This window comes from Engystomops pustulosus, chromosome 4, assembly GCF_040894005.1.
Source record: "Engystomops pustulosus chromosome 4, aEngPut4.maternal, whole genome shotgun sequence".
Lineage (NCBI taxonomy): Eukaryota > Metazoa > Chordata > Amphibia > Anura > Leptodactylidae > Engystomops > Engystomops pustulosus.
In genome coordinates, this window is record NC_092414.1 from 16,229,040 (window position 1) to 16,246,174 (window position 17,135).

General features: G+C 44.6%; 1 protein-coding gene and 1 long non-coding RNA gene across 4 annotated transcripts in view; one reads left to right on the plus strand and one right to left on the minus strand.

The window, feature by feature from the left end:
• The window catches only part of LOC140126159 (uncharacterized), a 60,320-nt gene that overhangs the window by 29,553 nt on the left and 13,632 nt on the right, over positions 1 to 17,135 (plus strand). Inside the window, exon 2 of the long non-coding RNA XR_011854774.1 lies at positions 15,621 to 15,725. This is a non-coding gene — a long non-coding RNA (uncharacterized lncRNA). The remainder of the gene's footprint in view (positions 1 to 15,620; positions 15,726 to 17,135) is intronic.
• FBLN1 (fibulin 1) overlaps positions 1 to 17,135 on the minus strand; it is a 43,911-nt gene that overhangs the window by 9,659 nt on the left and 17,117 nt on the right. Inside the window, exons 3-15 of one of the 3 annotated variants that reach the window (XM_072145304.1) lie at positions 16,942 to 17,080; positions 15,911 to 16,064; positions 15,761 to 15,823; positions 15,137 to 15,238; positions 13,537 to 13,674; positions 13,132 to 13,269; positions 12,573 to 12,716; positions 11,494 to 11,622; positions 11,230 to 11,355; positions 10,946 to 11,065; positions 10,487 to 10,618; positions 10,277 to 10,400; positions 693 to 820 (exon numbers count right to left, since the gene is read on the minus strand). In XM_072145304.1, the coding sequence (XP_072001405.1) occupies positions 693 to 820; positions 10,277 to 10,400; positions 10,487 to 10,618; positions 10,946 to 11,065; positions 11,230 to 11,355; positions 11,494 to 11,622; positions 12,573 to 12,716; positions 13,132 to 13,269; positions 13,537 to 13,674; positions 15,137 to 15,238; positions 15,761 to 15,823; positions 15,911 to 16,064; positions 16,942 to 17,080 (1,637 nt within the window). Of the gene's footprint in view, positions 1 to 692; positions 827 to 7,335; positions 8,093 to 10,276; positions 10,401 to 10,486; positions 10,619 to 10,945; positions 11,066 to 11,229; positions 11,356 to 11,493; positions 11,623 to 12,572; positions 12,717 to 13,131; positions 13,270 to 13,536; positions 13,675 to 15,136; positions 15,239 to 15,760; positions 15,824 to 15,910; positions 16,065 to 16,941; positions 17,081 to 17,135 lie in introns of those variants that run through there. The other 2 variants (XM_072145306.1, XM_072145305.1) reach the window with 2 other exon arrangements.

Below are 17,135 nucleotides of genomic sequence, written 5' to 3' on the forward strand. Positions count from 1 at the left end.
TCATACAGTGCCCAAATAATAATAATACAGTCATATAGTGCCCAAATAATACAGTCATACAGTACCCAAATAATAGTCATACAGTGCCCAAATAATAATAATACAGTGCCCAAATAATAATAATACAGTCATATAGTGCCCAAATAATACAGTCATACAGTACCCAAATAATAATAATACACTCATACAGTGCCCAAATAATAATAATACAGTCATATAGTGCCCAAATAATACAGTCATACAGTACCCAAATAATAATAATACAGTCATATAGTGCCCAAATAATAGTCATACAGTGCCCAAATAATAATAATACACTCATACAGTGCCCAAATAATAATAATACAGTCATATAGTGCCCAAATAATACAGTCATACAGTACCCAAATAATAATAATACAGTCATATAGTGCCCAAATAATACAGTCATACAGTACCCAAATAATAATAATACAGTCATACAGTACCCAAATAATAGTCATACAGTGCCCAAATAATACAGTCATACAGTACCCAAATAATAGTCATACAGTGCCCAAATAATAATAATAATAGTCATATAGTGCCCAAATAATACAGTCATACACATAAAACTAGACAAAACCAAATACAGACAGGAAGTGTTGTCATGGGAGCACAACACCAGCATAAGATCCCAGGATAAATCCATGGCCTGTCTTCCACACACTCACCTTCTGCGTGATTGAATTCCCGGGATGTGGGCAGGGACAGGACGGTGTTGGAGATGGAGTGGACCGGATCTGTTATGCAGCTGAAGTCGTTGGGTCGGCAGGATTTTATGCAGCGGGTGTTGTCTCCTCTGTATCTAACATAAAAGAGAAGGACAGATCCCAAATATTACTACCAGCCACACTCAGTGCCCCCATAATACTGTCAACCATGGTCAGTGCCCCCATAATATTGTCATTAATGGTCAGTGCCCCTCATAATACTGTCATTCATGGTCAGTGCCCCTCATAATACTGTCATCCATGGTCAGTGCCCCCATAATACTGTCATTCATGGTCAGTGCCCCCATAATACTGTCATTCATGGTCAGTGCCCCCATAATACTGTCATTCATGGTCAGTGCCCCCATAATACTGTCAACCATGGTCCGTGCCCCCATAATACTGTCATTCATGGTCAGCGCCCCCATAATACTGTCATTCATGGTCAGCGCCCCCCATAATACTGTCATCCATGGTCAGTGCCCCCATAATATTGTCATTCATAGTCAGTGCCCCCATAATACTGTCATCCAGGGTCAGTGCCCCCATAATACTGTCATCCAGGGTCAGTGCCCCCATAATACTGTCAACCATGGTCCGTGCCCCCATAATACTGTCAACCATGGTCCGTGCCCCCATAATACTGTCATTCATGGTCAGCGCCCCCATAATACTGTCATTTATGGTCAGCGCCCCTCATAATACTGTCATCCATGGTCAGTGCCCCCATAATATTGTCATTCATTGTCAGTGCCCCCCATAATACTGTCATCCATGGTCAATTCCCCCCATGATATTGTCATCTATGGTCAGTGCCCCCATAATACTGTCATCTATGGTCGGTGCCCCCCATAATATTGTCATCCATTGTCAGTGCCCCCCATAATATTGTCATCCATGGTCGGTGCCCTCATGATATTGTCATCTATGGTCAGTGCCCCCCATAATACTGTCATCCATGGTCAATTTCCCCATAATACTGTCATCATGGTCAGTGCCCCTCATAATACTGTCATCCATGGTCAGTGCCCCTCATAATACTGTCATCCATGGTCAGTGCCCCTCATAATACTGTCATCCATGGTCAGTGCCCCCCATAATACTGTCATCCATGGTCAATTTCCCCATAATACTGTCATCATGGTCAGTGCCCCTCATAATACTGTCATCCATGGTCAGTGCCCCTCATAATACTGTCATCCAGGGTCAGTGCCCCCATAATACTGTCATCCATGGTCAGTGCCCCCCATAATACTGTCATCCAGGGTCAGTGCCTCATAATACTGTCATCCATGGTCGGTGCCCCCATAATACTGTCATCCAGGGTCAGTGCCCCCATAATACTGTCATCCATGGTCGGTGCCCCCATAATACTGTCAACCATGGTCAGTGCCCCCATAATACTGTCAACCATGGTCAGTGCCCCCATAATACTGTCATCCATGGTCAGTGCCCATCATAATTCTGTCATCCATGGTCAGTGCCCCCATAATACTGTCATCCAGGGTCAGTGCCCCCATAATACTGTCATCCATGGTCAGTGCCCCCATAATACTGTCAACCATGGTCAGTGCCCCCATAATACTGTCAACCATGGTCCGTGCCCCCATAATACTGTCATTCATGGTCAGCGCCCCCATAATACTGTCATCCATGGTCAGTGCCCCTCATAATACTGTCATCCATGGTCAGTGCCCCTCATAATACTGTCATCCATGGTCAGTGCCCCCATAATATTGTCATTCATAGTCAGTGCCCCCATAATACTGTCATCCAGGGTCAGTGCCCCCATAATACTGTCATCCAGGGTCAGTGCCCCCATAATACTGTCATCCAGGGTCAGTGCCCCCATAATACTGTCAACCATGGTCCGTGCCCCCATAATACTGTCAACCATGGTCCGTGCCCCCATAATACTGTCATCCATGGTCAGTGCCCCCATAATACTGTCATCCAGGGTCAGTGCCCCCATAATACTGTCAACCATGGTCCGTGCCCCCATAATACTGTCAACCATGGTCAGCGCCCCCATAATACTGTCATTTATGGTCAGCGCCCCTCATAATACTGTCATCCATGGTCAGTGCCCCCATAATATTGTCATTCATTGTCAGTGCCCCCCATAATACTGTCATCCATGGTCAATTCCCCCCATGATATTGTCATCTATGGTCAGTGCCCCCATAATACTGTCATCTATGGTCGGTGCCCCCCATAATATTGTCATCCATTGTCAGTGCCCCCCATAATATTGTCATCCATGGTCGGTGCCCTCATGATATTGTCATCTATGGTCAGTGCCCCCCATAATACTGTCATCCATGGTCAATTTCCCCATAATACTGTCATCATGGTCAGTGCCCCTCATAATACTGTCATCCATGGTCAGTGCCCCTCATAATACTGTCATCCATGGTCAGTGCCCCCCATAATACTGTCATCCATGGTCAGTGCCCCCCATAATACTGTCATCCATGGTCAATTTCCCCATAATACTGTCATCATGGTCAGTGCCCCTCATAATACTGTCATCCATGGTCAGTGCCCCTCATAATACTGTCATCCAGGGTCAGTGCCCCCATAATACTGTCATCCATGGTCAGTGCCCCCCATAATACTGTCATCCAGGGTCAGTGCCTCATAATACTGTCATCCATGGTCGGTGCCCCCATAATACTGTCATCCAGGGTCAGTGCCCCCATAATACTGTCATCCATGGTCGGTGCCCCCATAATACTGTCAACCATGGTCAGTGCCCCCATAATACTGTCAACCATGGTCAGTGCCCCCATAATACTGTCAACCATGGTCAGTGCCCCCATAATACTGTCATCCATGGTCAGTGCCCATCATAATTCTGTCATCCATGGTCAGTGCCCCCATAATACTGTCATCCAGGGTCAGTGCCCCCATAATACTGTCATCCATGGTCAGTGCCCCCATAATACTGTCAACCATGGTCAGTGCCCCCATAATACTGTCAACCATGGTCAGTGGCCCCATAATACTGTCATCCATGGTCAGTGCCCATCATAATTCTGTCATCCATGGTCAGTGCCCCCATAATACTGTCATCCAGGGTCAGTGCCCCCATAATACTGTCATCCATGGTCAGTGGCCCTCATAATACTGTCATCCAGGGTCAGTGCCCCCATAATACTGTCATCCAGGGTCAGTGTCCCCATAATACTGTCAACCATGGTCAGTGCCCCTCATAATACTGTCATCCAGGGTCAGTGCCCCCATAATACTGTCATCCAGGGTCAGTGCCCCCATAATACTGTCATCCAGGGTCAGTGCCCCCATAATACTGTCATCCATGGTCAGTGCCCCCATAATACTGTCATCCAGGGTCAGTGCCCCCATAATACTGTCATCCTGGGTGAGTGCCCCCATAATACTGTCATCCATGGTCAGTGCCCCCATAATACTATCGTCCATGATCAGCGCCCCCATAATACTATCATCCATGGTCAGTGCCCCCATAATACTGTCATCCATGGTCAGTGCCCCCATAATACTATCATCCATGGTCAGTGCCCCCATAATACTATCATCCATGGTCAGTGCCCCTATAATACTGTGAACCATGGTCGGTGCCCCCCATAATATTGTCATCCAGGGTTAGCATCCCCATAATACTGTCATCCATGGTTAGTGCCCCCATAATACTGTGAACCATGGTCAGTGCTCCCATAATACTGTCATCCAGGTTCAATGCCCCCCATAATACTGTCATCCTGGGTGAGTGCCCCCATAATACTGTCATCCATGGTCAGTGCCCCCATAATACTGTCATCCTGGGTGAGTGCCCCCATAATACTGTCATCCATGGTCAGTGCCCCCATAATACTGTCATCCATGGTCAGTGCTCCCATAATACTGTCATCCATGGTCAGTGCTCCCATAATACTGTCATCCAGGTTCAATGCCCCCCATAATATTGTCATCCAGGGTCAGTGCCGCCATAATTTTGTCATCCAGGGTCAATGCCCCTCATAATATTGTCATCCATGGTCAGTTCCCCCTATAATTTTGTCATCCAGAGCCAGTGACCCCTTAACATTACCATCTACAGTCATTGCCTCTGTGTCCATGTAACATTGTACGCTATTATATGCGCCCCCTAAAACACGGTCATCCACTACTAGACCCCCACAACATTTATAGGGTTCTCATTGTAGTCAGACGTTTTCTATATTCACCAATAATATTGTGCCCACTGTCCGTGCCCTCTGCTGATAACCCCAGTAAAAATTCTTTAATCCACAAGAAAATCTGATAATCCAGAATTTCTGGTGCAGAGTGTGCCTTTAAACCACACCCCACGCCTAATAAGCCACACCCCTTTTGTCTATGCCACACCTCTTGGCAGACAAGTCACTGATGAACATTCTAGAACGAAATGTTTCAACTTCAAAACAGAAATTCTGGGAATTCATTAATTTTCCAGGAGGAATAAAGGAGGGTTCATCAACAAAATATGATATTTACTGGAGTCAGGCCCAAGGACAGCCGTGATCTATGGTAAAACCTGGTGCTAAGTGGTCCGCTCAAATCAATGGGTGTAGCACAGGACCCCCAAAGACCTTTAGGGCATAGGGCATTGTGTCAGTTTTACTTGTAGTGACATCCCTCTGTTATTCCTCCTGGAAAATAGATATAAAACCATGTGTTGCTATTACCCTTGTGTCTAAGCACAATAACACATTCACTAGTGACGTTAACAAATATATTTCCCAGAGGAATAACAGAGGGTTAGTATAAGGTAGCAATTTACAGCACTAACCCAGACTTTCAACTGGAAATGGAAACAATCATGTTATATATTTCCCACAGAAATAACAGAGGGTTAACAAAAACATTAACCACATAACCCCAGGATAGGTTATAATTGTACGTAACGGGGGGGAGGGGGTCTGACATCAATGACCACCCCGATTCGCAGTCCGGAGTCTCATAGAAGTCACAGCAGAATAGAAACTTCCAAAATCTGGAGGTCCTATGGAGCAGGGCAGGGGGTCTTGACTGTGGGACCTTCCTGTGATCTTAAATGTATCCCAAATCCAGTGCATAGGGAATTCATTTGAAGATTTTTCTTTTAAGAACACACATAATACATATAAATGGGAATGGTAACAACTACTTTATTAATTTCCAAGAGGAATAACAGAAGAACAACAAGAGCTTCCCATTCCCAGGAGGAATAACAGAAGAATGACACAAGCGCTTTCCATTCCCAGGAAGAATAACAGAAGAATGACACTAGAGCTTTCCATTCCCAGGAGGAATAACAGAAGAATGACACAAGAGCTTTCCATTCCCAGTAGGAATAACAGAGGAATGACACAAGAGCTTTCCATTCCCAGGAGGAATAACAGAAGAATGACACTAGAGCTTTCCATTCCCAGGAGGATTAACGGAAGAATGACACAAGCGCTTTCCATTTCCAGGAGGATTAACGGAAGAATGACACAAGCGCTTTCCATTTCCAGGAGGATTAACGGAAGAATGACACAAGCGCTTTCCATTCCCAGGAGGATTAACGGAAGAATGACACAAGCGCTTTCCATTTCCAGGAGGAATAACAGAGGAATGACACAAGAGCTTTCCATTTCCATGAGGAATAACAGAAGAATGACACAAGCGCTTTCCATTTCCAGGAGGAATAACAGAAGAATACCACAAGAGCTTTCCATTTCCAGGAGAAATAACAGAAGAATGACACAAGCGCTTTCCATTCCCAGGAGGAATAACAGAAGAATGACACTAGAGCTTTCCATTCCCAGGAGGAATAACAGAAGAATGACACAAGAGCTTTCCATTCCCAGTAGGAATAACAGAGGAATGACACAAGAGCTTTCCATTCCCAGGAGGAATAACAGAAGAATGACACTAGAGCTTTCCATTCCCAGGAGGATTAACGGAAGAATGACACAAGCGCTTTCCATTTCCAGGAGGATTAACGGAAGAATGACACAAGCGCTTTCCATTTCCAGGAGGAATAACGGAAGAATGACACAAGCGCTTTCCATTCCCAGGAGGATTAACGGAAGAATGACACAAGCGCTTTCCATTTCCAGGAGGAATAACAGAGGAATGACACAAGAGCTTTCCATTTCCATGAGGAATAACAGAAGAATGACACAAGCGCTTTCCATTTCCAGGAGGAATAACAGAAGAATACCACAAGAGCTTTCCATTTCCAGGAGAAATAACAGAGGAATGACACAAGAGCTTTCCATTTCCAGGAGGAATAACAGAAGAACGACACAAGCGCTTTCCATTTCCAGGAGGAATAACAGAAGAATGACACAAGAGCTTTCCATTCCCAGGAGGAATAACAAAAGAATGACACAAGAGCTTTCCATTCCCAGGAGGAATAACAGAGGAATGACACAAGCGCTTTCCATTTCCAGGAGGAATAACAGAAGAACGACACAAGCGCTTTCCATTTCCAGGAGGAATAACAGAAGAATACCACAAGCGCTTTCCATTCCCAGGAGGAATAACAGAGGAATGACACAAGCGCTTTCCATTCCCAGGAGGAATAACAGACACAAAGTCAGCACAAATCAGAGGTCCGAGGGATCACACCGTACTGTAAACTGTAATGGTAGCACCCATTTGTCAATTTATTCATATATTTCCCGGAGGAATTACAGAAGGGCAGTATACAGCAAACAATTAAAAGGGTAGTACCACTTTTTGGGGGGAACCCCCTTTTTACAAATTGGAATGGTAACAACAAGTTATCAATTTATTTATACATTTCCAGGATGAATAACAGAGGGACAGAACAATGCATTATCAAAAATTTAAAAAAAGATGTTCCAGAAGGATTTTTCTAAAATAGTAAAACGAAGGCATGGCATAAAGAAAGATGATTTTCACAGCCCAAAACCACGCCCACTACAACCGCATGCAACAAAGTCAACTTTATTGAAACAAAGGGAAAAAAAAGCAAAAAAATTTTAAAAAATAAAAAAAAACACTAGCGCACATTGCTTCAAAGCTCGGCAGTGACAAAGACGTGCAGTTTAGCTATAAACGTGTTCACGGTCCCGTGTCGAATGAGATCCATCTGGATAGTTAGGAGGAAATCCTCGGGCTCTGTGATTGGCTGCTGGACGGCCACGAGGCCGCTGTGGGAGTTCACATTTTTGGTAACGAAATAACCTTTCTCGTTCCCGCTGGTAATGGACAGCTGAATGTTATCGCCAGGGAGCGCATGGGAGGGGCCCATGCGGAAAATGTCGGTGGGGATGGGGATGTTGGTGGGGAAGGAGAGGTGGTGATAGGTAATTCTCAGGGGCTGGCTCTGGCACTCATTGTCATAACAAGGCAAGCGCTCGCAGCGGCTGCAAGAAAAGTGAGAGACAAGAAGAGAGAAGGATTAGTGCGCGTGAAGCGAGCGTGTCAGCAGAGCAGGAGAGACTACAGAACAAGTTGTCAAGCGCCTGTCACACCTCAAGCCTTTGGAATACGTTTTACACTGAAATTATCCCAAAAAAAATTAAGTTCTTTGACATATTTTTCACAAATTCTCTAGTCACATCCAGAGCTGCATCCAGAATTCTGATAAAAGGTGAAGCGCCATAGACTGAGCCAACATAAGGCAGGCGTGAGATTTGTATTCTGCTATAAACTAGATTATAAGATAAGTTATAGTTATAAGCTAAGTAGAAATCATCAAGATTCTTGGACAGCTTTAGAGGTGAATGGAGTAGAGGAGGTCCTGAAGCCACACGATTGCCCCTGTTCATCTGATCAATTTGACGTTTGTTTCATTAAAATCCGACCACCCGTTCAAGAGATATGGTCCACAGAAGTTTTTAGCCGAAATAACGTCTACTCGCTAGGGGGGCGGGGAAGTTTTCTGAGGGGTGTGCCTGTTACTGCCCCGCCCCTAGAATGCGCTAATTTTCACTTACAAACTTCTGGAGCCCATATCTTTGTAATGGATAGACGGATTTTGAAAAAACAAACGCCAAATTGATCAGGGGAACAGTAGCTATAACATGAGGAGTAACTTTTTGGTTACTTTTTTAGAATTTTGGTGAAAGGTCCCCTTAAAGTGAATTTCTCCCAAAATGGAGAAAAAACAAACTCCAAATTGATCAAGGGAACAGTGGAAATCACATGAGGTGTGGCATATACAATTTTTTTTTTTCATGTATTTTATAAAATAATAGGAAACCAGCATAATTCTGGGAAAGCTTTAGATGTGAATGGAGTAGAGGAGGTCCTGTAGTTACACGATTGCCCCTGTTCATCTGATCAATTTGTTGTTTGTTTCATTAAGATCCGACCACCCGTTCAAGAGATATGGTCCTCAGAAGTTTTCATCCGAAATAACGTCTACTCGCTAGGAGGGCGGGGAACTTTTCTGAGGGGTGTGTCTCTATGTTACTGCCCCGCCCCTAGAATGCGCTAATTTACTCACAAACTTCTAGAGGCCGTATCTTTTTAATGGTTGAACGGATTTTGAAAAAAATAACGGCAAATTGATCAGGGGAGCAGCGGCTATCACATGAGGTGTAACTTTTTCGTAACTTTTTTAGAATTTTGGTGACCGATCCCCTTAATGTAAATTTTTCCAAAATTGAGACACTGAAAACCAAGCAGCTCTGCCCCATTCATTAACATTAATATGTTCCAGACATAAGCAAATATCTACAGATATTAATGTTTCTTAGTTTTGTTGGGGGAGTTTATGGGGATAAACTCAGTGGAATATTGGAATTTCATTGGAGGTTTCCCATAAGTGTTAAAAAGTATTCCAGAAGGTGGCTCGGCAAGTAAAGAATCTATAGGATATATATAGATGCAGCACCATCAACACAAACTACACAGCACACACAGCATAAACCCTAACAAAATCAGATTACTGGTCTTAAAGGGATGTTCCAATTGGTCTCCCTAAGGATGGGAGGTGTCTTAAGTCCTGTGCTTGAATGAATCGGTGGTCGAGCATGCCCACTACCACTCCTTTCACTGTCCATGAAACAGATTACTGGTTTTAAAGGGATGTTCCAATTGGTCTCCCTAAGAATGGGAGGGGTCTTAAGTCCTGTGTTTGAATGAATCGGCGGACGAGCATGCCCACTACCATGAGACAGATGTCCCGTAGACTTTAAAGGGAACCTGTCAGCAGGTGTGACCATGCTGACTGCAGCCAGAGTTATATATTGCCCCACAACCTTTATGCGTGTTGGTAGTAGCAGCAGGACTGTCAAATATAGATTCAGTGTCCTGACACTGCTGTGCTCTTAGCTCTCTGCAGATCAGCAAGGCCCTCTCCTTAAAGACTCTGTGCTGCTGTGCACTCCTAGTCAGTTTCCATATGATTCATTGGGTTGGTAGTAGCAGCAGGACTGTGAAATACAGATTCATAGTCTAGGAGGTGTGTCCTGACCCTGCTGTGCTCTTAGCTCTCTGCAGATCAGCAAGGCCCTCTCCTTAAAGACTCTGTGCTGCTGTGCACTCCTGGTCAGTTTCCATACAATTCATTTTTGATGACAGATATGATGGATGTTACTTACGTCTCGATGGCTTTGCGGTAATTGGGTGGACACTCGAATGACAGACACCTGAACGCTCCTTGTACATTGAAACAAGTCTCAGCTCCGCTACAGTTGTGAGTCCCGGTGACGCACTCATCCACATCTGTGAAAGACGTCACATGACATAAAGGTGTCAGGATTAGGATAATATATAAGGGCAGGACTGATAACTCTTGTTTCCATACATACCCTGACAGTTTCTTCCATTGGGGGCCAGTGTGTATCCGCTGAGGGGGCAGGAGCAGCGGAAACTGCCCGGAACGTTGTTACATCGGTAGGAACATATGTGTCCACCGGTTGGAAGAGCACATTCATCTATATCTATAGACATAAGAGAAACCGGAGAGTGTTCATATTTACTGTATTATTACACAGAAGATAAATGGATGGGGGATAGATAGATATGAGATAGATAGATAGGAGATAGATAGATAGATAGATAGGACATAGATATATAAATAGATAGATAGGAGATAGATATTAGATAGATAGATAGATATGAGATAGATAGATATGAGATAGATAGATAGATATGAGATAGATAGATAGATAGATAGATAGATAGGAGATAGATAGATAGATATGTAGACACATATGAGAGAATTATAGATAGATGTTTGATATGACGGATAGAATTGAGTATTGTACCTTCACATGTGATGCCATCCACGTCGCTCAGCTGGTACCCCCGGCGGCAGTAACATTGGTACGATCCGTAGACGTTGGCGCACTCCTGGCTGCAGGGATTGCTGCTACATTCATCCACATCTGAGCAATAGAAAGGTGACAGCTGGTGTCAGACCCCTCTCCATGTGTAAGACAACTGGCTGGAGCAGGAGCCCCCACTAATGTGCTGGCTGCTGTAAGAGATCGGACATACCAGCACCTCCCCCCTCCCCCTCGGCCAGATGAAATATTCTGAATATCTTTACCTTCGCAGGTTCGTCCATCCAAAGCCAGCTTGAAGCCGGTGGAGCAGCTGCAGTAGAAGGATCCGGCGGTGTTCTCACACTTGTGGGCACAGATACGCCCGGAGTACCCCCTGCACTCATTAATATCTGGGATAGGAAGGGACAGAGGTCATGGGTTAAAACTGTGAAAAATCTTAAAAATCTTTATAAACCTGCTGCTGCTCTCTCTCCCCTCTCACAGCAGACACATCACAGAGTCTGCAGCCGCATCCCCCCCCCACTCACCGACACATGTCCTGCTCAGGGTGTCAAAGTGATATCCCACTTGGCACTCGCAGCGGAAGGTCCCCGGCACATTCAGGCAGGTGTGCCCCTCCCCGCAGGGGTTCTGGGAGCCCGAACATTCATTTATATCTGAGAACAGAGAATTCCGCGTCACATTCTGTATTCCGGATTATCCGGATGTCACCTAATGAGGGATTTCAGGTTCATGTACAGAAAAGTCATGGAAATTTCCACAATTCTGTTTGTTGTCAGTGAATAGAAATATCCGCCTCTTTACATCCACAAGCTACTAACTTATATAGACCGTGAACTTCTCAGTGCTGAAGTTTTGTTACAATTGTGTCCAGTTTTGACTGTTGAAGATATCAGCTGCAGAAATATCTCTCTTGGACTCGCGGAAATTTCCACAATTCTGTTTGTTGGCAATGATTAGAAACATCCGCTTCTCTTTACATCCAGAACTAGACCTTAAACTTCTCACAGCTGAAGTTTTGTTACAATTGTATCCAGTCTTGACTATATGGTGACGATATCAGCAAATATCTCTCCTGTTCTGTTTTCTACAATGTATCCAGAGTTTTTATTTTTACAAATGACAGATGACACTGTAACAAACCCTCAGCTGTGAGAAGTGTTAGGTTGTACGCTTTGGGTTACACAGTGTTGTAAGTTGCCAGTTTGATAGAGGCAGGGGTCCCACCACTTTGTGTGCTGAATTTTTATGGTGGATATTTACGCCCTGTGTGAACTGAGTCCTAGATCAGTAGGTTCTTTTTTTTGCCTTTGGGTGTTGCTATTCACTGACAGCAAGCAGAGATCCTGACAATTAACTAACACTGGATGATAGCTGGTACTTGCCATCTCTACTGAATTTGTAGCCCCTAATGTTTAAGTCCTGACAAATTTGGGTCTGTTTTGGCCCTAAAAGGGGTGGGGCTTGCAGCTTAAAGGGGAGACTGGCACCCAGTTCAGGGGTGGGACTGGCAAGTCCATGGTGAAGAACCTAAAGGTCCCTAATTTAGCAAGTACACATTTGGTGGGTATGCTATAGAGGGCAGTAGCTCAAGGGCGCCACCTACCTTCGCATTTCCGTCCGTCAGCACTAAGGTGGTAGCCCCGCCCACAGTTGACCACGTGCCTCTGACACGTGTAGGACCCTTCGGTGTTGATGCAGGTCTGACCCTGGGGACACGGCGCGTTGACGCTCAAACATTCATTGATATCTGGATGGAAATAAAGAGGTTAAAAAAACTAAAATAACACCACAGAGGGGCCCTGGTGGGTCATAGAACATGGGGGAGGTGCCCCTGGCAGGGAAGGCAAAATGGTCACTTTAAAAAGTGGGACTCAAATAGGAAGTCGGAGGTTCTGAAAGTTATAGTTCTGAAAGTTAGGGGCAAAAGGGCAACATTCTAAGTGGGGGGGGGCATTAGTTATGGGGGGGGGCTGACACTGGGGTTTTATTTTAAGTGAAGGGGCATTAGATGATGTATGGGACCACTGAGTAGCTCTTTATACATTGTGGTGGCCCCCGAAGAAAGGTATTTTTCTGTGTGGGGATCCTCGGGGGCGGTGTTAGAGGTGGAGTAATGGGCGTGGCTTAGAGGTACATGGTAGAAGGTATAATGTCACTCTTACCAATACAGTTGCCCAGCGCGTCCTGGATATAGCCGGTGCTGCACTGCATTTTGGGACGGCAGCGGAAAGATCCGGCCGTGTTCTGGCAGTTGAAAGTCGGGAGACAGTTGTGAGTCCCTGTCGCGCACTCGTCGATATCTGCAAATCGCAAAACAATTGTGTATATATATATATATACAGTATATATGTGATGTCAGTTCTGGTCTACAACCACTAGGTGGCATCAGTGTATAGTGGGAAAACTCAGTATAAGGACTCAAACGTCGTAAAAAATTCCGCCACCAGGGGGCAGTATTGTAAAACTTTAGATTAACCAACAATGTAAAATTTCAAAGAAAAATCTAAAAGTGTTTTTTAATTTTATGGTTGGTTATGGGGTGTAAGGTGCCGCCCCCCCCCCCATACCTTTGCAGGTGTTGTCCTCTGTGAGCTCGTATCCGGTGCCGCAGTTGATCTCCCTCTGACAGCGGAAGGATCCGAGCTGATTGATACAGATCTGTCCAACCTTACAATTGTGTGTCCCCGCAATACACTCATTGATATCTGTGGAAACAGGAGAACCATCAGCGGGTGTGAACTGGTGAAAAATGCATTTAAATTCCATTATATCAATGGAGGCGACCTCTCACACTGCTGTGCTCTGTGTCCTCTGCAGACAGTGTTAGGTATTGTCCGTGGAGAGATGTGTAATAATTCTTCTGTGTATGGTATTAGTATCAACAGGAGTGTGAACAATCCATTTATATTACCAGAATAGTGTGTGTGTGTGTGGGGGGGGGGGGGATGGGGAGCAATCCTCACACTGCTGTGTTCTGTGCCCTCTGCAGTCAGTGTTAGGTACTGTCCCTGGAGATATGTGTTATCAGACCTTTGTATATGGTATTAGTAACATCAAAACCTGTGAAGTGCGCCCTTGTGTTAGTTATTGCCCCTGGAAAGATGTGTAATCACATCACTGTGTATGTTGTTAGTAGCAGCAGGACTGTGATATATGATATATATTCCACCACTATACTCGGGACATGTCCTCACACTCCTTTGATCTTTGTCCTCTGCAGACAGTGTTTGTTATTGTCCCTGGAGAGATGTGTAATCAGTCCCTTCGTATTATGTTAGTAACAGCAGGACTGTGAAATATGCAAACAGTGTTGTGTATTGTTCCTTGAGAGATCTGTAATCAGACCGTTGTGTACGTTGTTGTTAGCAGCAGGACTGTCAAAATTGATCTATGTTTGGGGGTGTTCTACAAATGGCTGTGCCTACTCCTCATATTATCCTGGAGAGATGTGTAATCAAACCTTTGTGTGTTCTTTGAGTAGCAACAGTACTGTGAAAATTTATATATTATTGGGGTCGTGTCCTCACACTGCTGTGATCTGTGCCCTCTGCAAACAGTGTTAGATATTGTCCCTGGAGAGATGTGTAACCAAACCTTTGTGTATGTTGTTAGTAGTAGCAGGACTGTGAAAACTGAACTGATGTATGTTGGGGGGGGGGGGGGGGTGTTTCCTCACACTGCTGTGCTCTGTGCTCTCTCGGCAGACAGTGTTAGGTATTGTCCCTGGGGAGATGTGTAATCATAGCTTTGTGTGTGTTGTGAGCAGCAGCAGGATTGTGAAAATTGATATATCATTGGGGTTGTGTCTGCACACAGCTGTGATCTTGTTAGTAGCAGCAGGACTGTGAAATATGGATTTATATTCCCGGATTGTAACATTTTAGTGGAGGGGGTTGTCCTCACACTGTTGTGCTCTTAGCTCTCTGCATTGAGATGTAGAAGTGAAGGGGTTAATCATCCGGGCAGTATAGCCTGCGGGGAATGAACCAGAAGATACCTGGAGTCCATCCAACACCCCAGGACCTGTAAGACCCTGACCCTCCATTGACTCACAGTTCACAGCCGGAGCTGTCTATGGGAATCACAGCATTGCCAGGTTTCCCAGACTAAAGAACATTCCGAATGAATTCCAATCATCCGGAAAGGATCCGTTCGGAGAATCCTTACCTTCACAGGTGACGCCGTCTGGCTGGAGCTGGTACCCGGCATAACAGGAACAGACCACGCTGCTGCCCGTGTCCCTGCACTGCTGCGTGCACGGCCCGCCTCCTGCAGAGAGGGGGAAAAATTAGCATCTCACTGTGTCGATGCAGCTTTGGATGTGACTAGAGTGTGATGTGCTGTATGATTCGTCTTTAGCAAAGCTTCATCATTCACTGCAGAACTGGGCAAGCAGCAGGTAATAGAAAGAGGCTCTTTATCGATGCAGCTTTGGATGTGACTAGAGTATAACATGTAATATTTTGGGGTGTTTTTGCTGTTGCAAGTTTATCCTTATTTTTTTATCCACAACAGGTTCTGAGTAAGTGCGTTGCAAGGAGATGTCAGCTTATGTCGAACATAATATCGGTGCAGCTTTAGATGTGAGTAGAGTATAACAGTCTAAATACTATATATATATTGTGATTTTATCTCTATGAATCTACTACAGGCACTGAACAAGCAGAACACTACATGGAGACGTCAGAAGAGGCACACTGGAAGTCAACAGCTGAATCGGCGGCTCAGCTTTGGGTGTGACTAGAGCGTAAAAAGTGTAAGTTTATGCAAAATGTATGGCAGGGCACTCACCTCGGCATCTGTCATTCAGGGAGGGGTCTTCATTATCAGTGTTGGAGACCAAAGAGTTGTTGGCTTTGGGAAAGAAGAACACAATTATATCTTACATGACGCCACAGTTCTACCATTGACAATACTGCGACCCCCTGCAGACTATCGCACCTTCGTCCTGGTTGGGGGTCTCGTTTCCATCCTGACCTTTCACACAGCAGGCCCTGAACACTAGACTGCACTGGTAGCCCAGGAACATGGCCTGATCGCAGCTTTCACCCCGGGCTTGGGCCTCTTTACCCAGGAGGCAACAGTTGCAGCATCTCTGTAATAGAAATAATACAGATTTTAAGAAAATTTATTAAAAAATTCAATGAAAAATATGGGTAGAATAATGATTCTAGACTAGAAAAATGGCTGCTGTACTACCCATAAACACCACTAGAGGGAGTACTCACTGTATATTGATTTTTATATATTGAGCTCCCTCTAGTGGTGGCTTCCCATAGCCTGAATAATACTAGAATAGAAATATTAAGAATTATGAAGCAAATAAATTTGGACTGGGTGGACGTTAAAGTAACCCTACAATAAAAAACTATAGCTCACATATCCGATGCCCATGTTACATTCATGAGTCCCTAATATATTAGCCTACCTCAAGAACTACAAATCACAGTTTCCACTAGGAGGCTCTAACATTCTAGTAGATACATTCCCTTTAAGGGAATGTTTTACAAAGTACAAAATACTGAATGACCTACCTCATCTAATTGCCCCTGTCCCCCTGATCGATTTGGTGTTTGTTTTTTAAAAATCCGTCCACCCGTTCAAAAGATATGATCCCTTTAAAGTTTATAGGTGAAGTGTGCAATTTAACCAAGGGGGTGGTAACCATTTATTTCCATAGACACACCCCTGAGGAACAAAAAGGCTACTGCTACATAAACTTTTGCCATATCTTTTGAACAGGTTGACGGATTTTAATGAAATAAACACCAAACTAATCAGGGGTGCAGCGGAAATCACATGAGATGTGTCCCTCAGCATTTTGTACTTAGTGTTGGGTCCCCTTTAAAGGGGATGTTCATGATGTTGGACAACATTTACCACATACTTTGAGGCAAGCTGCAAAACCACACACAAAGCGTGCTCATGTGTGGTACCGTCCAACCTTGTTCCTATAGTAAATCTTCACTCACCTTTAAAAATCTGGATTCGCAGCTGGAAGAATTTTCCTGCTCATTTGTATCGCAGGAATTTTTCTCTGTGGCGACGTTGATGCCGCTTGTGCAGTGCAATTCCTCCAGCTGGTTTAGGCAACATTGTTCCTGGATTACTCTGAGGGAGCAAATCAACATCAGATATGTCATAGAGATTCTACAGTCATATGCAG